Below are 14,150 nucleotides of genomic sequence, written 5' to 3'. Positions count from 1 at the left end.
TCCCAAACAAATTGTATGTTTTACTTACTAATCTCATTTTTTGTCTTCCCTTACTAGAATTTAAAGTCCATGAGTTCAAGGACTTTCCTAACACTAGACACTAGAACAATATCTGGCACATAATAGGCACTTACTAAATGTTTGTTGCATGAATGAATGAGTGCAGTATTCTTTGTAGAAACTGATGTGAGAACATTCTTCTTCTTCTTCATTAACATCATTATTAATGAGCATGTTGGATGCTATATATGGAATTGGGCTTCATATATTTTCTTATTCGAGTTGTCAAACTTTTTCTTTTTTTCTTTTATTTATTTGAGAGAAAGAGAAAGGAGAACCAGGGGGGAGAGGGAGAGGGAGCAGCAGACTCTCCACTGAGCAGGGAGCCCAGTGTGGGACTTGATCCCAGGACCCTGGGATAGTGACCTGAGCCAAAGGCAGATGCTTAACCAACTGAGCCACCCAGTCATCTGGCCAACATCTATAAAGCACCAAATAGTAAATATTTTTGCAGGCTAAATGGTCTCATCACAACTACTTAACCCAATTATTATAATGCATGGGTAGCCATAGACAAACCATAAATGAATGAGTATGGCTGTGTTCCAATATGACTATTTATGACACTGAAATTTGAATTTTACATAATTTTCAAATGTCACAAAATATTTTCTTTTTTGGACATTTTTCTAACCATTCAAAAATGTAATAACTGTACTTAGCTCATGGGCCATAAAAAAATAGGCAGTGGTCTTTATACCTATAGTAGGTCTATAAGCTGTATTTGCCCACCACTGCTTTTACTGGTTTCTTAAACATACCGTAGTTGAAACTTATTTTCCCATACTTGGTAGGGAGCAACAATGCAGATTAAACCCTAGTGACACATAATTCAAGAATATTCTTTGGCTCCAGAAATTTTCATATTGTTTCATTTTTGTTTTCCTGGGAACCTTATGTTTTCTTTACATGTTTATGATACTAATATTTAAGTGAATTTGCATTCTCTGAGCAGATGCCATATGATAGTGTTGGGGAGGTCTTGGTGGTATAATAGTCCAGGAGCAAAGCTGGGAAAAGCCCACCCAGGTTTAAAAGTTTGCCTATTTATAGGTGAATAATTTCCGTATGGATGAATCAAGAGTTGTCAGCCAGGCTTAACGCCCATAGGACTGCCACTGTGAATGAGAATTGTGTTGCATTTTTTTTTAAAACATCATCCATAACAGACTTCTTAAATAAGTTACAAATGCTTTTAGTAATATAGCTCAGGGATAATTTTAGCTATGCTACATTGGCAGTTCTTCTACTTTAAAAAAATCAGAAAATAACCTATAAGCAGATCAAGCTGTGATTTGAATAAAGCATCATATTTTTCTCAATAAGTACAAAAAGAGAAAAACCATTTTTCATTTGCAAAACGTTTTAACATAAGGCTCTTCACATACTTGATTTTGTCCAGTTCTTATAACAATGTATGTAGCTTTATTAACTATTTAAAATGTGAGAGAACTGGGGTGCCTGAGTGGCTCAGTGGGTTAAAACCTCTGCCTCTGGCTCAGGTCATGATCCCAGGATCTTGGGATCGAGCCCCACATCAGGCTCTCTGCCCAGCAGGGAGCCTGCTTCCCCCTTTCTCTCTGCCTGCCTCTCTGCCTACTTGTGATCTGTCTGTCAAATACATAAATAAATAAAATCTTTAAAATGTGAGAGAACTAACAGTGAAGCTAAGCAACACATCCAAGATCACAGCACCAGGACTTAACTCCAAACAGGTCTTCTGACCATATGAGGTGCAGACTCCTCGCAGAAACTTCAGCCAGTCTTTTGTTTTTATGCTTCACCCTCTCCTCACTGCCTCTCCATTTCTAGCTTTACGTGCTCATAAAGATGCTCAGAACTCTAGAGGTTCCTGGCTCTGCTTCCTGTATTCAGATCTAGGAGGAGGAGAGTGGGCTGTCACGAGTTACATCACTAGCACTGAAGCTACCTACCAGCTACGTTTCCTCCTCCAGCCATGTTAACTACTACACAGTTCTGGGCATGTTCTCTCTTAGTTCCTTAATATCCGGTCCTCCTCCTTTTCTCAATGCCTGGGACCTCTGAAGATTTCACCTCACCAACCAATGCCTAATGAAATGTCTTGGATATGATTGGGCATAGACAGGCAGGAGGAATACACAACCCTGGTGCTTCAAGTCTGGGTGATAGGGAGAATCAGGACATAGAGTCTACACTTAGGCAGCTGTGATGGGAGCTGGTTTTGAGGGAGGTGGTTCTCTTGGTTTAAGTGTGTCGACTTTGAGGTAATGATGGAGCTGCCTTGTAGACCTAGTTTTCTATCCTCCAAAAAAGTAAAATGGAGAGATAAGTTTAACCAAATATCTGAGGCGACAGCCAGATGGCAAAATTTATAGTTAGAATCAAAGTCTTTGTGTTACTTTTGAATGCTTCTTAGAGGTCTCATTTAAATAACCTCTATATTAGGCTATCCATGCCTTTTTAATGTTGTTTAGAGAGTGTAGGATTGTTGTAAATACTACACACAATTTGGGATGGTTGCATATCTTATGAATCAATGGGTGGCATATAAAAAGATTCCTCAGGGTGCCTGGGTGGCTCAGTGGATTGGGCCTCTGCCTTGGGTTCAGGTCATGGTCCCAGGACTGAGCCCCATATTGGGCTCCCTGCTTGGGGGAAGCCTGCCTCTTCCTCTCCCACTCCTCCTGCTTGTGTTTCCTCTCTTGCTGTGTCTCTCTCTGTCAAATAAATAAATAAAGTCTTTAAAATACAACCAAAAAAAAGATTCCTTAACACACCATGTGGAGAATGTTACAGAATGTTATTCTTGAATTGTTTACTCTTCTTCACTTTGGCATTTATATGGTACCTTAGATATTTTTGTGTTATTATCATTATATTTTGTGCTTTTTTATTTGGTTAAAACTGCCTGCTATTTATATTTTAACAGATACAGGCTTTTTAAAAAGCCCCTTTCCACCCTTCCCCTTTCCTGACCTCCTTTTTTCTTTCTCCATCATAGAGAAATGTAACCCCTGAACATAACCCAGAAATCTAGATGCAGGCCAGTTGATGTCTTAATAGGAACAAGAAAAGGACTTATTATTTCTCAGTACCTCATTGAGAGAAAGCACATGATATTTTATCTACTCTAAATTAGAGAGGATAAGGGAGTGGGCCCATGTATTATCACATGAATGTCCTAATCCTGTCAAATGGCTTAGTCAAAATGAGAACGGTAATGAATTTAAACAAGTACCAACAACGCTGCACAAACAAGTGCTGGTATATCATACCAGCCTGTACCTACAGGAGCAAAGCTGTGGTTGCATTTTGTCTTTGATAAGAATCGTGCTGACTGGCCACGGCAGACCATGCTGGGTCACCCCCTGGTATTCTGTCACCTACCAAGACTCGAAAGGACACACGAATGTTAAGTTCTCTAAGCACTTCTAGACCAAGGCAGTTTTATAGGTTGTACCTTTAGGTCTCTCAGTTCACAATCTAGTGTTTTCTTGAATGCACTGCATTATCTTGTAAGTTTTTGGACTTAACAAGAAGTCATATGTTTTCATGGACTCCTCTCTTTTCCATACAGATGTCCGGAGGGTTTCTTGGGAGAATATTGTCAACATCGAGACCCCTGTGAGAAGAACCGCTGCCAGAATGGTGGGACATGTGTGGCCCAGGCCATGTTGGGGAAAGCCACGTGCCGATGTGCCTTGGGGTTCACAGGCGATGATTGCCAGTACTCGACCACACACCCCTGCTTCGTTTCTCACCCTTGTCTGAATGGAGGCACCTGCCACGTGCGTAGCCGGGATGACTATGAGTGCACCTGCCAAGTTGGTTTTACAGGTAATAACAAATGTGACTCAGGGCCACATTTTTCTACTCTCAGCAGATACCCTTCTTTAGCATCTCTAAGATCTTGACTTGCTGCTCTTAAGGATCCTCTAACTCTGGTATGCGTTTAACATTATGATAAGGAACTAGAGTGTTCAAGACAACTATCTTTAACTTCCTTTTGAGAGTTCTAAGAGGAGAGAAAGAGAAAGCCAGAAGTATTTGACTTCCTAAAGTATGTATGTCAAGTTTGGGGATCAGAACTTTACTTCACCATCACTAGAAGAAAAGCTATTTGTGCTATTGATTACTTGCTTCTTGAAATCTCTCCCTAGACATTCAGAGCACTGGTTTTCCCGGTTTTCCGTACTCTGACTATTCCTTTTGTTTCTGCATTGCCGTGCCCTCATCCGTTAAATTTTTGTGTTCCTTGGAACTCTATTTTGAGCCCACTTTTGAGGCATATCACAGCTCCCCCAACTCACTATCTCCAGTGGGTTCTGCCGTCATTATCTTCATCAGTTGCTGGTGACTTTTTTTTTTTTTTTAAAGATTTTATTTATTTATTTGACAGAGAGAGATCACAAGTAGGCAGAGAGGCAGGCAGAGAGAGAGAGGAGGAAGCAGGCTCCCTGCTGAGCAGAGAGCCTGATGCGGGACTCGATCCCAGGACCCTGAGATCATGACCTGAGCCGAAGGCAGCGGCTTAACCCACTGAGCCACCCAGGCGCCCCAGCTAGTGACTCTTAACAGTCATCCTTTTCACTCCACCCCTACCCTGACATTCAGGCTCATATTTCTAACTCTCTGCTGCATATTATACTTAGAAACTTGGCAACGGTGCCTCACACTCAGCATGTTGATATAAATGGGTGGTGGTGACGTTTAGTCCAAGTATTTCAAACTAGACCCCTCCTCTCCCTTACTCTTAGACTCAGGCGCCTAATCTAGCCCCTGAAGCAGCTCTCACCTGTCTACTCTTCTCTCTTTCCTCTCCTGCTCTCAGTTGAGGTCCATCTTGTCTATGTTGGTGACAGCTCAGCCCCCATCTGGGTTCCTGCAGTTGTTCGCTAACTGGTTTCCTTGCCTTTACTTTCTCCCTGTCTTGCTCACCTGTCCCATTGCCACATCTTTGATCATAAAAGCCAGTCTTCTCACAAACTCACCTACTTAAATGCCCAATGATTTTTATCATCTGCAGAGTCAACTGCAAACTCTTTTACATGGCTTTCATAGCCCTTCATGGTCTCAGCCTTACATCTTTTTATAGCCTCACTTCCCACAAGCATCTAGCTCTAGTCACACCAACAACATTCTCATCATTTCCTGAAAATGTCATACTTCCTGTTGCTGCCATGCTATTGCACACCCCTTTGCCTGGAATGTCCTTTTCTATAATTGATGATTGCCCAATGTTATTTAAAATTCTGTTTTAGTGACTTTTTTGTGATTCCTTTAGGCAGGTAGTCTTTATGTTCTTTTATCTTATATGTCACATTTTATTGTAATACTTTTTTTATATGTCTCTCGTCTGACTAGATTATGAGTTCTTCAGAGGTGGGTTTGAGCTTTATTCAAAATGAACCATAGATGTTTATTAAGTTAGATGAGGAAAACAGAACCATTCACTATTTTGTCCCCTGCTACACCAGCATTTCTGTAAATATGATTAGCAAAAATTAAAAACATACTCAGTAAACTAAACTGGATTGGTTAGTTTGGAATACTTGTTTTACTGATTTTTCATTAAAAGGGGTTGGTAGAGGTAGAGGATAGTTAGAATGGCCCATTATCTTCATCATGACTATGACAGAATTATTGTTGTGATTCATTGAAGAGATTTGGTGGTTAAAAGAATAATTTTTTCCTCATTGTTAGTTTTAAATTGTTTTGCTCCCCAAAGAAGGGAAGGCCTAGTCATTTAAACCATTTTAATCCTGACTAGCTGAAATGGCAGTAATATCTTCTTTTTATTTATTTATTTATTTATTTTCAGCATAACAGTATCATCATTTTTTCACCACACCCAGTGCTCCATGCAATCCATGCCCTCTATAATACCCACCACCTGGTACCCCGACCTCCCACCCCCCCCGCCACTTCAAACCCCTCAGATTGTTTTTCAGAGTCCATAGTCTCTCATGATTCACCTCCCCTTTCAATTTACCCCAACCCCCTTCTCTCTAACTCCCCATGTCCTCCATGCTTTTTGTTATGCTCCACAAATAAGTGAAACCATATGATAATTGACTCTCTCTGTTTGACTTCTTTCACTCAGCATCATCTCTTCCAGTCCTGTCCATGTTACTACAAAAGTTGGGTATTCATCCTTTCTGATGGAGGCGTAATACTCCATAGTGTATATAGACCACATCTTCCTTATCCATTCATCCGTTGAAGGGCATCTTGGTTCTTCTTCTTAATAATTAAAATGTTACTCTGAAATGATCCCCATATTAAGACTTCTTCCTTTGCCATGAAAAGGATCTCTTCTTAGTGTTCTGCAGGGCTCTGATTATTTTCATACATCTGCCACTTTTCTCTGTGTTTGGGAATTACAACAGTTAAGTTTACCCTTTTGGTTTTGTGGTAGCGCTTAGACTCTGCCTAGTCAGACCTTCAATCATAGCTGAAGAAACAGAGTTGGGAAGTTAGTGCCTGTATGTAACAAAGGTTCAAGACCTTTCTGTTTCAGTTGTAGGGAAATACTCTGTACACAGGGTTTTCAGAAGGAACAATTTTTATCTCTTCTCCACTGTAGGTAAGTTCCTCTCAGAGGAATGAAGAAAAAATACGAAGAAGAATTTTAGTTCTTTCTTTTTCTCTCTGCTTAGCATCCTAAAATACATATGCTGTGCCCAGTTTTTTTTTTTTTTTTAAGATTTTATTTATTTATTTGAGAGAGAGAGAATACACACAAGTGGGGGGAGGTGCAGAGGCTAGAGCAGACTCCCCACTGAGCAGGGAATCTGATGTGAGGCTGCATCCCAGGGCCCTGGGATCATGACCTGAGCTGCAGGCAGATGCTTAACTGACTGAGCCACCCAGGTGCCCCTGCTATGCCCCAATTTTTATTATACCTTTCGCCTTTGATGTGACATTCCTTGGTAGAGAGCATGTCTGTGTGCTCATGTGTCACCTCCTTCTTTCTTTTAGAAAAGTTGTCATGGCTTTCATTTGTTTTTCTATGAGCTTCATATATTTGGGTGTTTACCTAGACAGCCAGTTGGAATACTAACAAGTTCAGGAAGTCCTCATAATCTCTAGCTAAAAACAAAAAGCTTAAGCTGATGAAAACAAAAATCCATATGAATACCAGATTTACTAATAGCGTGGGAATTTTTTTTTCTTTTTCTAACTCAAAGACATGCCATAAGATCCAGCACATCAGTCTTCTGACTTCCTCTTGTATTTTCCTGCCTGAGAGTCTGCAAGACTTACCTTTCTAGACCTTTATTCTCATGACAGCTTCTAGTTTTTTTCATAGATAAGTAGCCAGAGATTCTTCATCCTCATCAAAGACATTAAGCAATATTTATAGCAAGATCACAATTAATGAAATGTTCCCTAGAATATGTGTGTGGATTGTGTTTAAAGGAAATAAAAATAGCATTGACTTGTTTCTATCATATAAGAGGTCTGTTTAGTAACTATATATTGTGGAAAAGATCAATGCATTTTATTCATTCAAAAGACATGCTTTGAGAGTCTACTACAGGGATCCTGCCCCTGCCTGCATGGTGGGTGATATAATAAATGGAAACAGAAAATTTGGGGTCTGCTTATGTATGTGCAGATGTGTGTGTGAGACAGAGAGTGATTTAGGGAGCTGAGAAGGGCAATAAGGTAACTTATGAGTAGAATTGTCGAGTGGGAGTTCACTAGGTAAACAAAAAGGAAGATGGCATTCCAAACAGAGGAGCAGTTTATGCAAAGACAAGGTGTGAGACAGTAGGTAGATCCAGACCCTTCTTTGTCCCCAAAGGGACAGATGGAATTCTCCAAGGATCGGTTTTATATGACTAGCCTACAGTCCCCTCCATGTGTTCCACTGGGTCTTTGTATTTGGCTGAGGGCCCTAGGGAGTGCCTATATCAGATGATCTTGAGGAGGCTCTGATTTGAGCTTCCTGTGAAGTTCAAAATTGCTTAGGGATACTCCACACAGTAAGTAACATTAGTTGGGTGGGAGATACGGGTTGTTGAGGATGGGGCTGGCTCTCACTTCAGTGGGCAGCACTGAGTTCTTCTCTCCTTCTTTAGGTAAGCTATGCCAGTGGACTGATGCCTGCCTATCTCATCCCTGTGCAAATGGAAGTACCTGTACCACTGTGGCCAACCAGTTCTCCTGCAAATGCCTCACAGGCTTCACAGGACACAAGTGTGAGACTGATGTCAATGAGTGTGATGTTCCAGGACAGTGCCAGCATGGTGGCACCTGCCTCAACCTACCGGGTTCCTATCAGTGCCAATGCCCTCAGGGCTTCACAGGCCAGCACTGTGACAGCCCATATGTGCCCTGTGCACCCTCCCCCTGTGTCAATGGTGGCACCTGCCGGCAGACAGGTGACTTCACGTTTGAATGCAACTGCCTTCCAGGTAAGAAGAGCCCCTAGTGTCCTGGGGTTGGGGGATACACCTTCAACGCAGGAGGAGGGTGGTGAGTGTGGCTCAGTTGCTCCTTCAGGAAATATTCTTTGCAGCAGGGAAAAGGGGAAATAAGAATTTTCTGTGAGGTGGGTTGCTGGTGAGGGAAGTGTTTTATGGGCTAATAGGGTCCATAAACTGAGTAGGGGGTAATTTAACATGTCAGAGTTTATGATGATGAGTGGCTAGGAAATTGTTTATTGTCTTTTTTGGAAGAATAGCAAGAAATAAGAGAAACAGCTCTGAGAAAGATAGGTCTATGGAATGGAAGGGAACACAATGAGAATTAGATGTTGAAAAATATGTGTGATTAGTAAAGTGCTTTACACTGAATTGACAGTAATACTAGGTGATCAACTTTCCTTTATGCTTTCTCCTCTGAAGGAATAATAGATTATTTTCCTACCTATCTAAATGTACCCGCCCACCTTTTGTAATGTTCCCTGGGCTCCTGGCCCTCTCCGTGTACCCTCTGAGACTTTGGGTAACCTTGCTCTGACTTGAAGCCAGAGAATTTTGAAACAGGTAGTGCTGTGTTACCCAGTGGGCACTTTTTGATGCGTGCTGATAGATAAGGTATGGCACAGCCAGACATAATTACAAAACAGAAGCCAAGAAAAGAGCAACGTATGGGAGCTTGGGTCCCAGGGTTCCATAGAGATGGAGAAAGGAGCAAATCTGGCCAATTCTCTAACCCCTTGTAAAAAATGAGGAGGAGGCTGAAAACTGAGAATTTTGATTGGGAACAGAACATAAGCAGCTGGAGCAGATGAATTACTAAGCAACAAAGAGTCTGTTTTTATACAAATATCCTTAGTCCAAAAACAAAAGAAGGAAAACTGTAGGGGGGAATAAAGTGCTAAGTAAGCAGAATTGCCTCAAAAAGAAGTTGTTCCAGCTACTCTTCAAAATGGGGATCTTAGATTCTGGTCTTGTGGATGTGGTTCACATATAATGGGATTGTGTGTTTTATCTTTTGGGGATTAAAGGTCATATGTTGGTCCTTGATATAAAACCAAATGGTAATTAATTCATTTCATTCAGTAAAAATTTATTGACTGCCACTTGTTTTCTGGGCACTGTGCTATGTGCTTAGAAAGGAGTGATACAAGATGCTGCCACATAATAAAAAAACTTTTTACCCTTTAACTATAAGCCACAAAAACAAGCTATTAATTATATTGCTTTCAGTTTCTCTTTCAATGAAGAGTAGGTAATAAATCATTCTAGACACTAAATAAATTTTATTGACAGAATATTACTGTCATCCACATTATCTTGTAGAAGATATAACTAAAAGGTATCTTTCTTCACTCCCAAGTTTGTTGGCCATATTCCAAAGTTTAAAGAAGGAGCCAGAAATACAATTTAATTTTACATATATTCTGATACTCTAATGATCTAATAGTCTAAGTGGCTGATAATTGAGGTTAGCATGATTTATTGTTGAAAGCTAAATGTGTTTTTTCAGTTTCAAGAAAAATTTTTTAATAGTTGCCTAGAACAAGAGGTTGATTTGGCAGAGAAATACTGACGGGAAGTCAGAGAAGTCAATAAAGGAAGTTTTTAGCTAAGAGAGAGTGATTGTTCACTCCCATAGTCTGCATTGTTACCCATTAGCCATGATAAGAACCTTAGGGAATTCTTAGAGTGTGTCCAGGAAAGGATCTGTCAAACCAGAATAGTATCTCCTCCTTGAGAAAGGAAATAACCAGGGATTCCACAGCTGAGAGGCTGCCAGTGCTTGTGGGATGGAATAAGGAGATCTTGGCTGTCTCTTACACTCTGCTTGTAATTGAAAGCAAGACATTTGTTTACTCACTGATGGGGTGTGTGTGTGTGTGTGTGTGTGTGTGTGTGTGTTGGGGTTCAGGATGGGGATGCAGAGGCGGAGAGAAGATTTGGCAAAGAGAAAACTAACATTTATTCAATGCCTTTTATGAATTAGGCACCGTGCCAGGTACTTCTGCTTCCTTTAGCTCAATTATACAAAAACCTTGGGGATAGGTATTATTTTTCTAGTTTTTCCAGGTGAAATAGCTCAGGTTTGGAGATGTTAAGAGATTTACCCAAAGTTGCACAGCTAACATGTGGTTAGGCTGAGGTCTGAAAACCAGACAGGTTATTTCTAAAGCCTCTACATCTTACTGCATCACACTGCACTGTTTGTCTATCCCTGAAGGTGCTTTGAAAATGTGTGGCACTTTTTTGTTAAATGCTTTGAGATGTTTGGATTAAAAAAAGGGGCGCCTGGGTGGCTCAGTGGGTTGAAGCCTCTGCCTTCGGCTCGGGTCATGATCCCAGGGTCCTGGGATCGAGACTCCGCATCGGGCTCTCTGCTTGGTGGGGAGCCTGCTTCCTCCTCTCTCTCTGCCTGCCTCTCTGCCTGCTTGTGATCTCTCTCAAATAAACAAAATCTTAAAAAAAAAAAAAAAGTAGGAGATACTTCTAATTATGATCAAATACTCTTCGTTATATATTAACCTATGTATGGTACCATACAGACATTTTAGGATAGTTAAGTAGACTAGTTTTTTTCTTTTGGGGTTTCATGATCTCAAACAGATGACATCAGCCTAGACAATGTATAAAAAGAAATTTAAAAAGAATTCAAAACAATAGATGATGCAGGATGTATTTACACAGTTTGCAAGATTTTATGCTCATTGTTTTTATGTCCCAGGTGGAGTTTGGAAAGTTTAACTTTATTTCCATATAAGGAAATAGTGCCTCGAGATGATTTTTTCTGAGAAAGTCCTTTTCTTAATGCAATACCATTCTCCTTGCCCCTCCTTCCATTGTGCTCTGCACTATTCAAGAGACTATAATATCACTTAAAATAATAATCACTATCTCAATGTAAATAACACCCTTATTTGAAGGGAATCATTGTTTCAGTTCTAAAAATGGAGAAACCAAGTCACCAGGAGGGAAAAAGGCATGTTAAGTTATTAAGCAACTCCCATGTGTGCTTCCTGCCACATTTCAAGTCGTTGCACTTTTAATTGAGGCCTACCCTAATCACCCTATTTCAAACAGTAACCAGCTCCCTCCCCCCCTAATTATTGGCCCTGGTCAACTTTTTCTTTTCTTTTTCTGTAACACTTATCATCTGCTTAGTATATAATTTGCACTATATAATTTACTTCATTATGTCTATTGTTTATTGTCTGTCTTTTCCAAATTCTGCCGCCTCTTCCCCTCTTCGGAGTGGAAGCCAGAATCTTTGTTTTTGTTTAGTGATGTATCCCAAGCACCCCAAAACAGTGCCAAGTTCATAATAGGCACACAAATATTTATCAGCTAAGTGAGTTTAGTATAATATCATAGTATTGAGAATGTAATTTTGTTCTTTTCATTTTCTTCCTGGTATCATACATCCTAGACTTAGTATGCTTTCTTCTTTAGTTCTTGTGTACTCTGGTACTGGATAAGAATTTCAGAGTCCTTTTCAACTCTGAAAGTCAGTGAACTGCACATAAGTTAGTGACTATATTCAAATGGTCAAGTTATAGTTCTTTTCCTGCAAAGGACACTATAGTTACTGTGAGTTGATTTTTAAATTTTTATTGTTGAAGTATAGTTGACATACAATGTTATATTAGTTTCAAGTATACAACGTAGTGATTTGACAGTTTTATACATTACACAGTTCTCACCACACTAAGTGTAGTCACTGTCCCTATGACAACACTATTACAGTATTAGACTATATTCCCTCTGTTGTACTTTTCACCTCCGTGATGTATTTATTTTATTACTGGAAGTTTGTCTCTCTTTATCCCTCTTACCTCTTTTGTCCACCTTCCCACCTCCACCTCCTTTCTGGCAACCACCAGTTTGTTCTCTATATTTAAGAGTCTGTTTTGTTTTTTAGATTCCACATATAAGTGAAATGATATGGTATTTGTCCTTCTCTGTCTGACTTATTTCATTTAGCATATAATACCTTCTAGGTCCATCCATGTTGTCACAAATGGCAAGATTTCCTACTTCTTATGGTTGAGTAATATGATTCTAGTATTTGAATATTACTGTAAGACTGAGGGAAAGGGAATTAAAACGGAAGAAAATGGCCAATCTTGTGTAACAGAGAAAGAAGTGTTTCTCCACAGAGGGAAGAAGAAAGGATCAAGAGGGAAGCAATAGAATCAGACCAAGGAATCATATTTCATCTTCTCCTTGGATGATCAGCTGTTAATAATCCAGCTCCTTTGTGGGTTGCCATTAAATAAGTCTTTAGCAGAAGCACTGAAGAGAATAATTTTAACATAAGAGCAACATAGAAAATAAATTATTGAATCACTGATTTCCAGTATTTTTGCATTAGGGCCAAATAATGGGGATCGAATGAGTTAGGCTGGTTTTTTTATATATGGATACTTTAAAAAGTAGCCCAGGTAATCAGAGAACAGTGGATTGTTTGAATCTATTGGCTGTGCCTTGTGAGTTCACAGTTTGATTGGCGAATCCTCAGTGTGCTTTACGTTTCTTTCTCTCCTACACCTCTGTGTTCCTCTATTATTTTTTAAAAAATTATGTAAAAAGCTGTCTGATCTATCCTCTCCAAACAACAGAGGTTTATTCTTTGTGAACCACCTCTGTATTTTACAGGCTGAGTATATGTGATAGCCCTATATCATTAAAATAAAGCTTAAGCCCATTTTGTGGCTTTTGTGTCTGAGCTTAAAAACTGTTAGAAGTAATCCCCTCTTGCATTCTCATACGCAAGGGCATGCAGCTTTCTCTTGGGTATTACTTTTTTTTTCTTGGGTATTATATTAATCATACTTTTGCAGGTTTCTCTGGAGCGATGCAGAAATGATCATACCACTTTCCAGGGTACATTATTTTAGTTCCAGTTTTAGTTGATGTTCCTGGACATCTTTCCTATTCTCCTATCCTTTCAGTAGGAGTTTCAACCATGGTATCTCCTTAGCTTTCTATCACCTTACCCTGCCCACCTTGCCTTTTTATATAGAAATTATTCTTTTTTTAAAAAAGATTTTATTTCTTTAGAGAGCGTGAGTAGGGGAGGCGTAGAGGTGAGGGGAGAGAGAGAGAGAGAGAATCTCCAGCAGACTGCACCCTGAGTGCAGAGTCTGACATGGGGCTCCATCCCATGCCCCTGAGATCATGACCTGAGCCAAAAATCAAGAGTTGGACACTCAAGTGACTAAGCCACCCAGATGCCCTAGAACTTATTCTTTATGATGTGTCAAAGGCACCTGTTTCACTGAAGTGCCTTCAGTGCTCCCAATCCTTATGGGGATTGGAGACCTCCGTAAGGTCTTTTGGTAACTTTTATACCTCTAATACAGCGCTTATCAAGCTGATTGTTTATTTGTTCCTCTTTCCTAGTAGACACTCTCTTTTAACTCCTCCTGCCAGTATCCAACTTAGTGCATGGCACAAAATTGAGACCCAGTGAATATTTCACAAACGAATGAATTAAATGTGATAGAAAAGAGAATTATTGTATTCAATAATTAAAAAAAATATATATAATATATATATATATACCGAAGTTCTTTTGATTTACCTTATTCAGTTTTTTGACTTTTTTAGTGATGAATTTAGAAGAGTGGAGATCATTAGGGAGATACCAAGAGAGGTGTCCAGGGGCAGCAGCCTGGG

The 14,150-nt window shown here is 39.8% G+C and overlaps 1 protein-coding gene across 2 annotated transcripts in view; it reads left to right on the top strand.

Moving 5' to 3' along the window:
- Positions 1-14,150, top strand: part of NOTCH2 (notch receptor 2) — a 198,718-nt gene that overhangs the window by 104,202 nt on the left and 80,366 nt on the right. For both annotated transcript variants that reach the window (XM_059137929.1, XM_059137930.1), the window contains 2 exons: positions 3,620-3,879; positions 8,130-8,465. In XM_059137929.1, the coding sequence (XP_058993912.1) occupies positions 3,620-3,879; positions 8,130-8,465 (596 nt within the window). The remainder of the gene's footprint in view (positions 1-3,619; positions 3,880-8,129; positions 8,466-14,150) is intronic.

Source organism: Mustela lutreola, chromosome 10, assembly GCF_030435805.1.
Source record: "Mustela lutreola isolate mMusLut2 chromosome 10, mMusLut2.pri, whole genome shotgun sequence".
Lineage (NCBI taxonomy): Eukaryota > Metazoa > Chordata > Mammalia > Carnivora > Mustelidae > Mustela > Mustela lutreola.
This window is presented reverse-complemented; position numbering and strand designations above follow the sequence as displayed.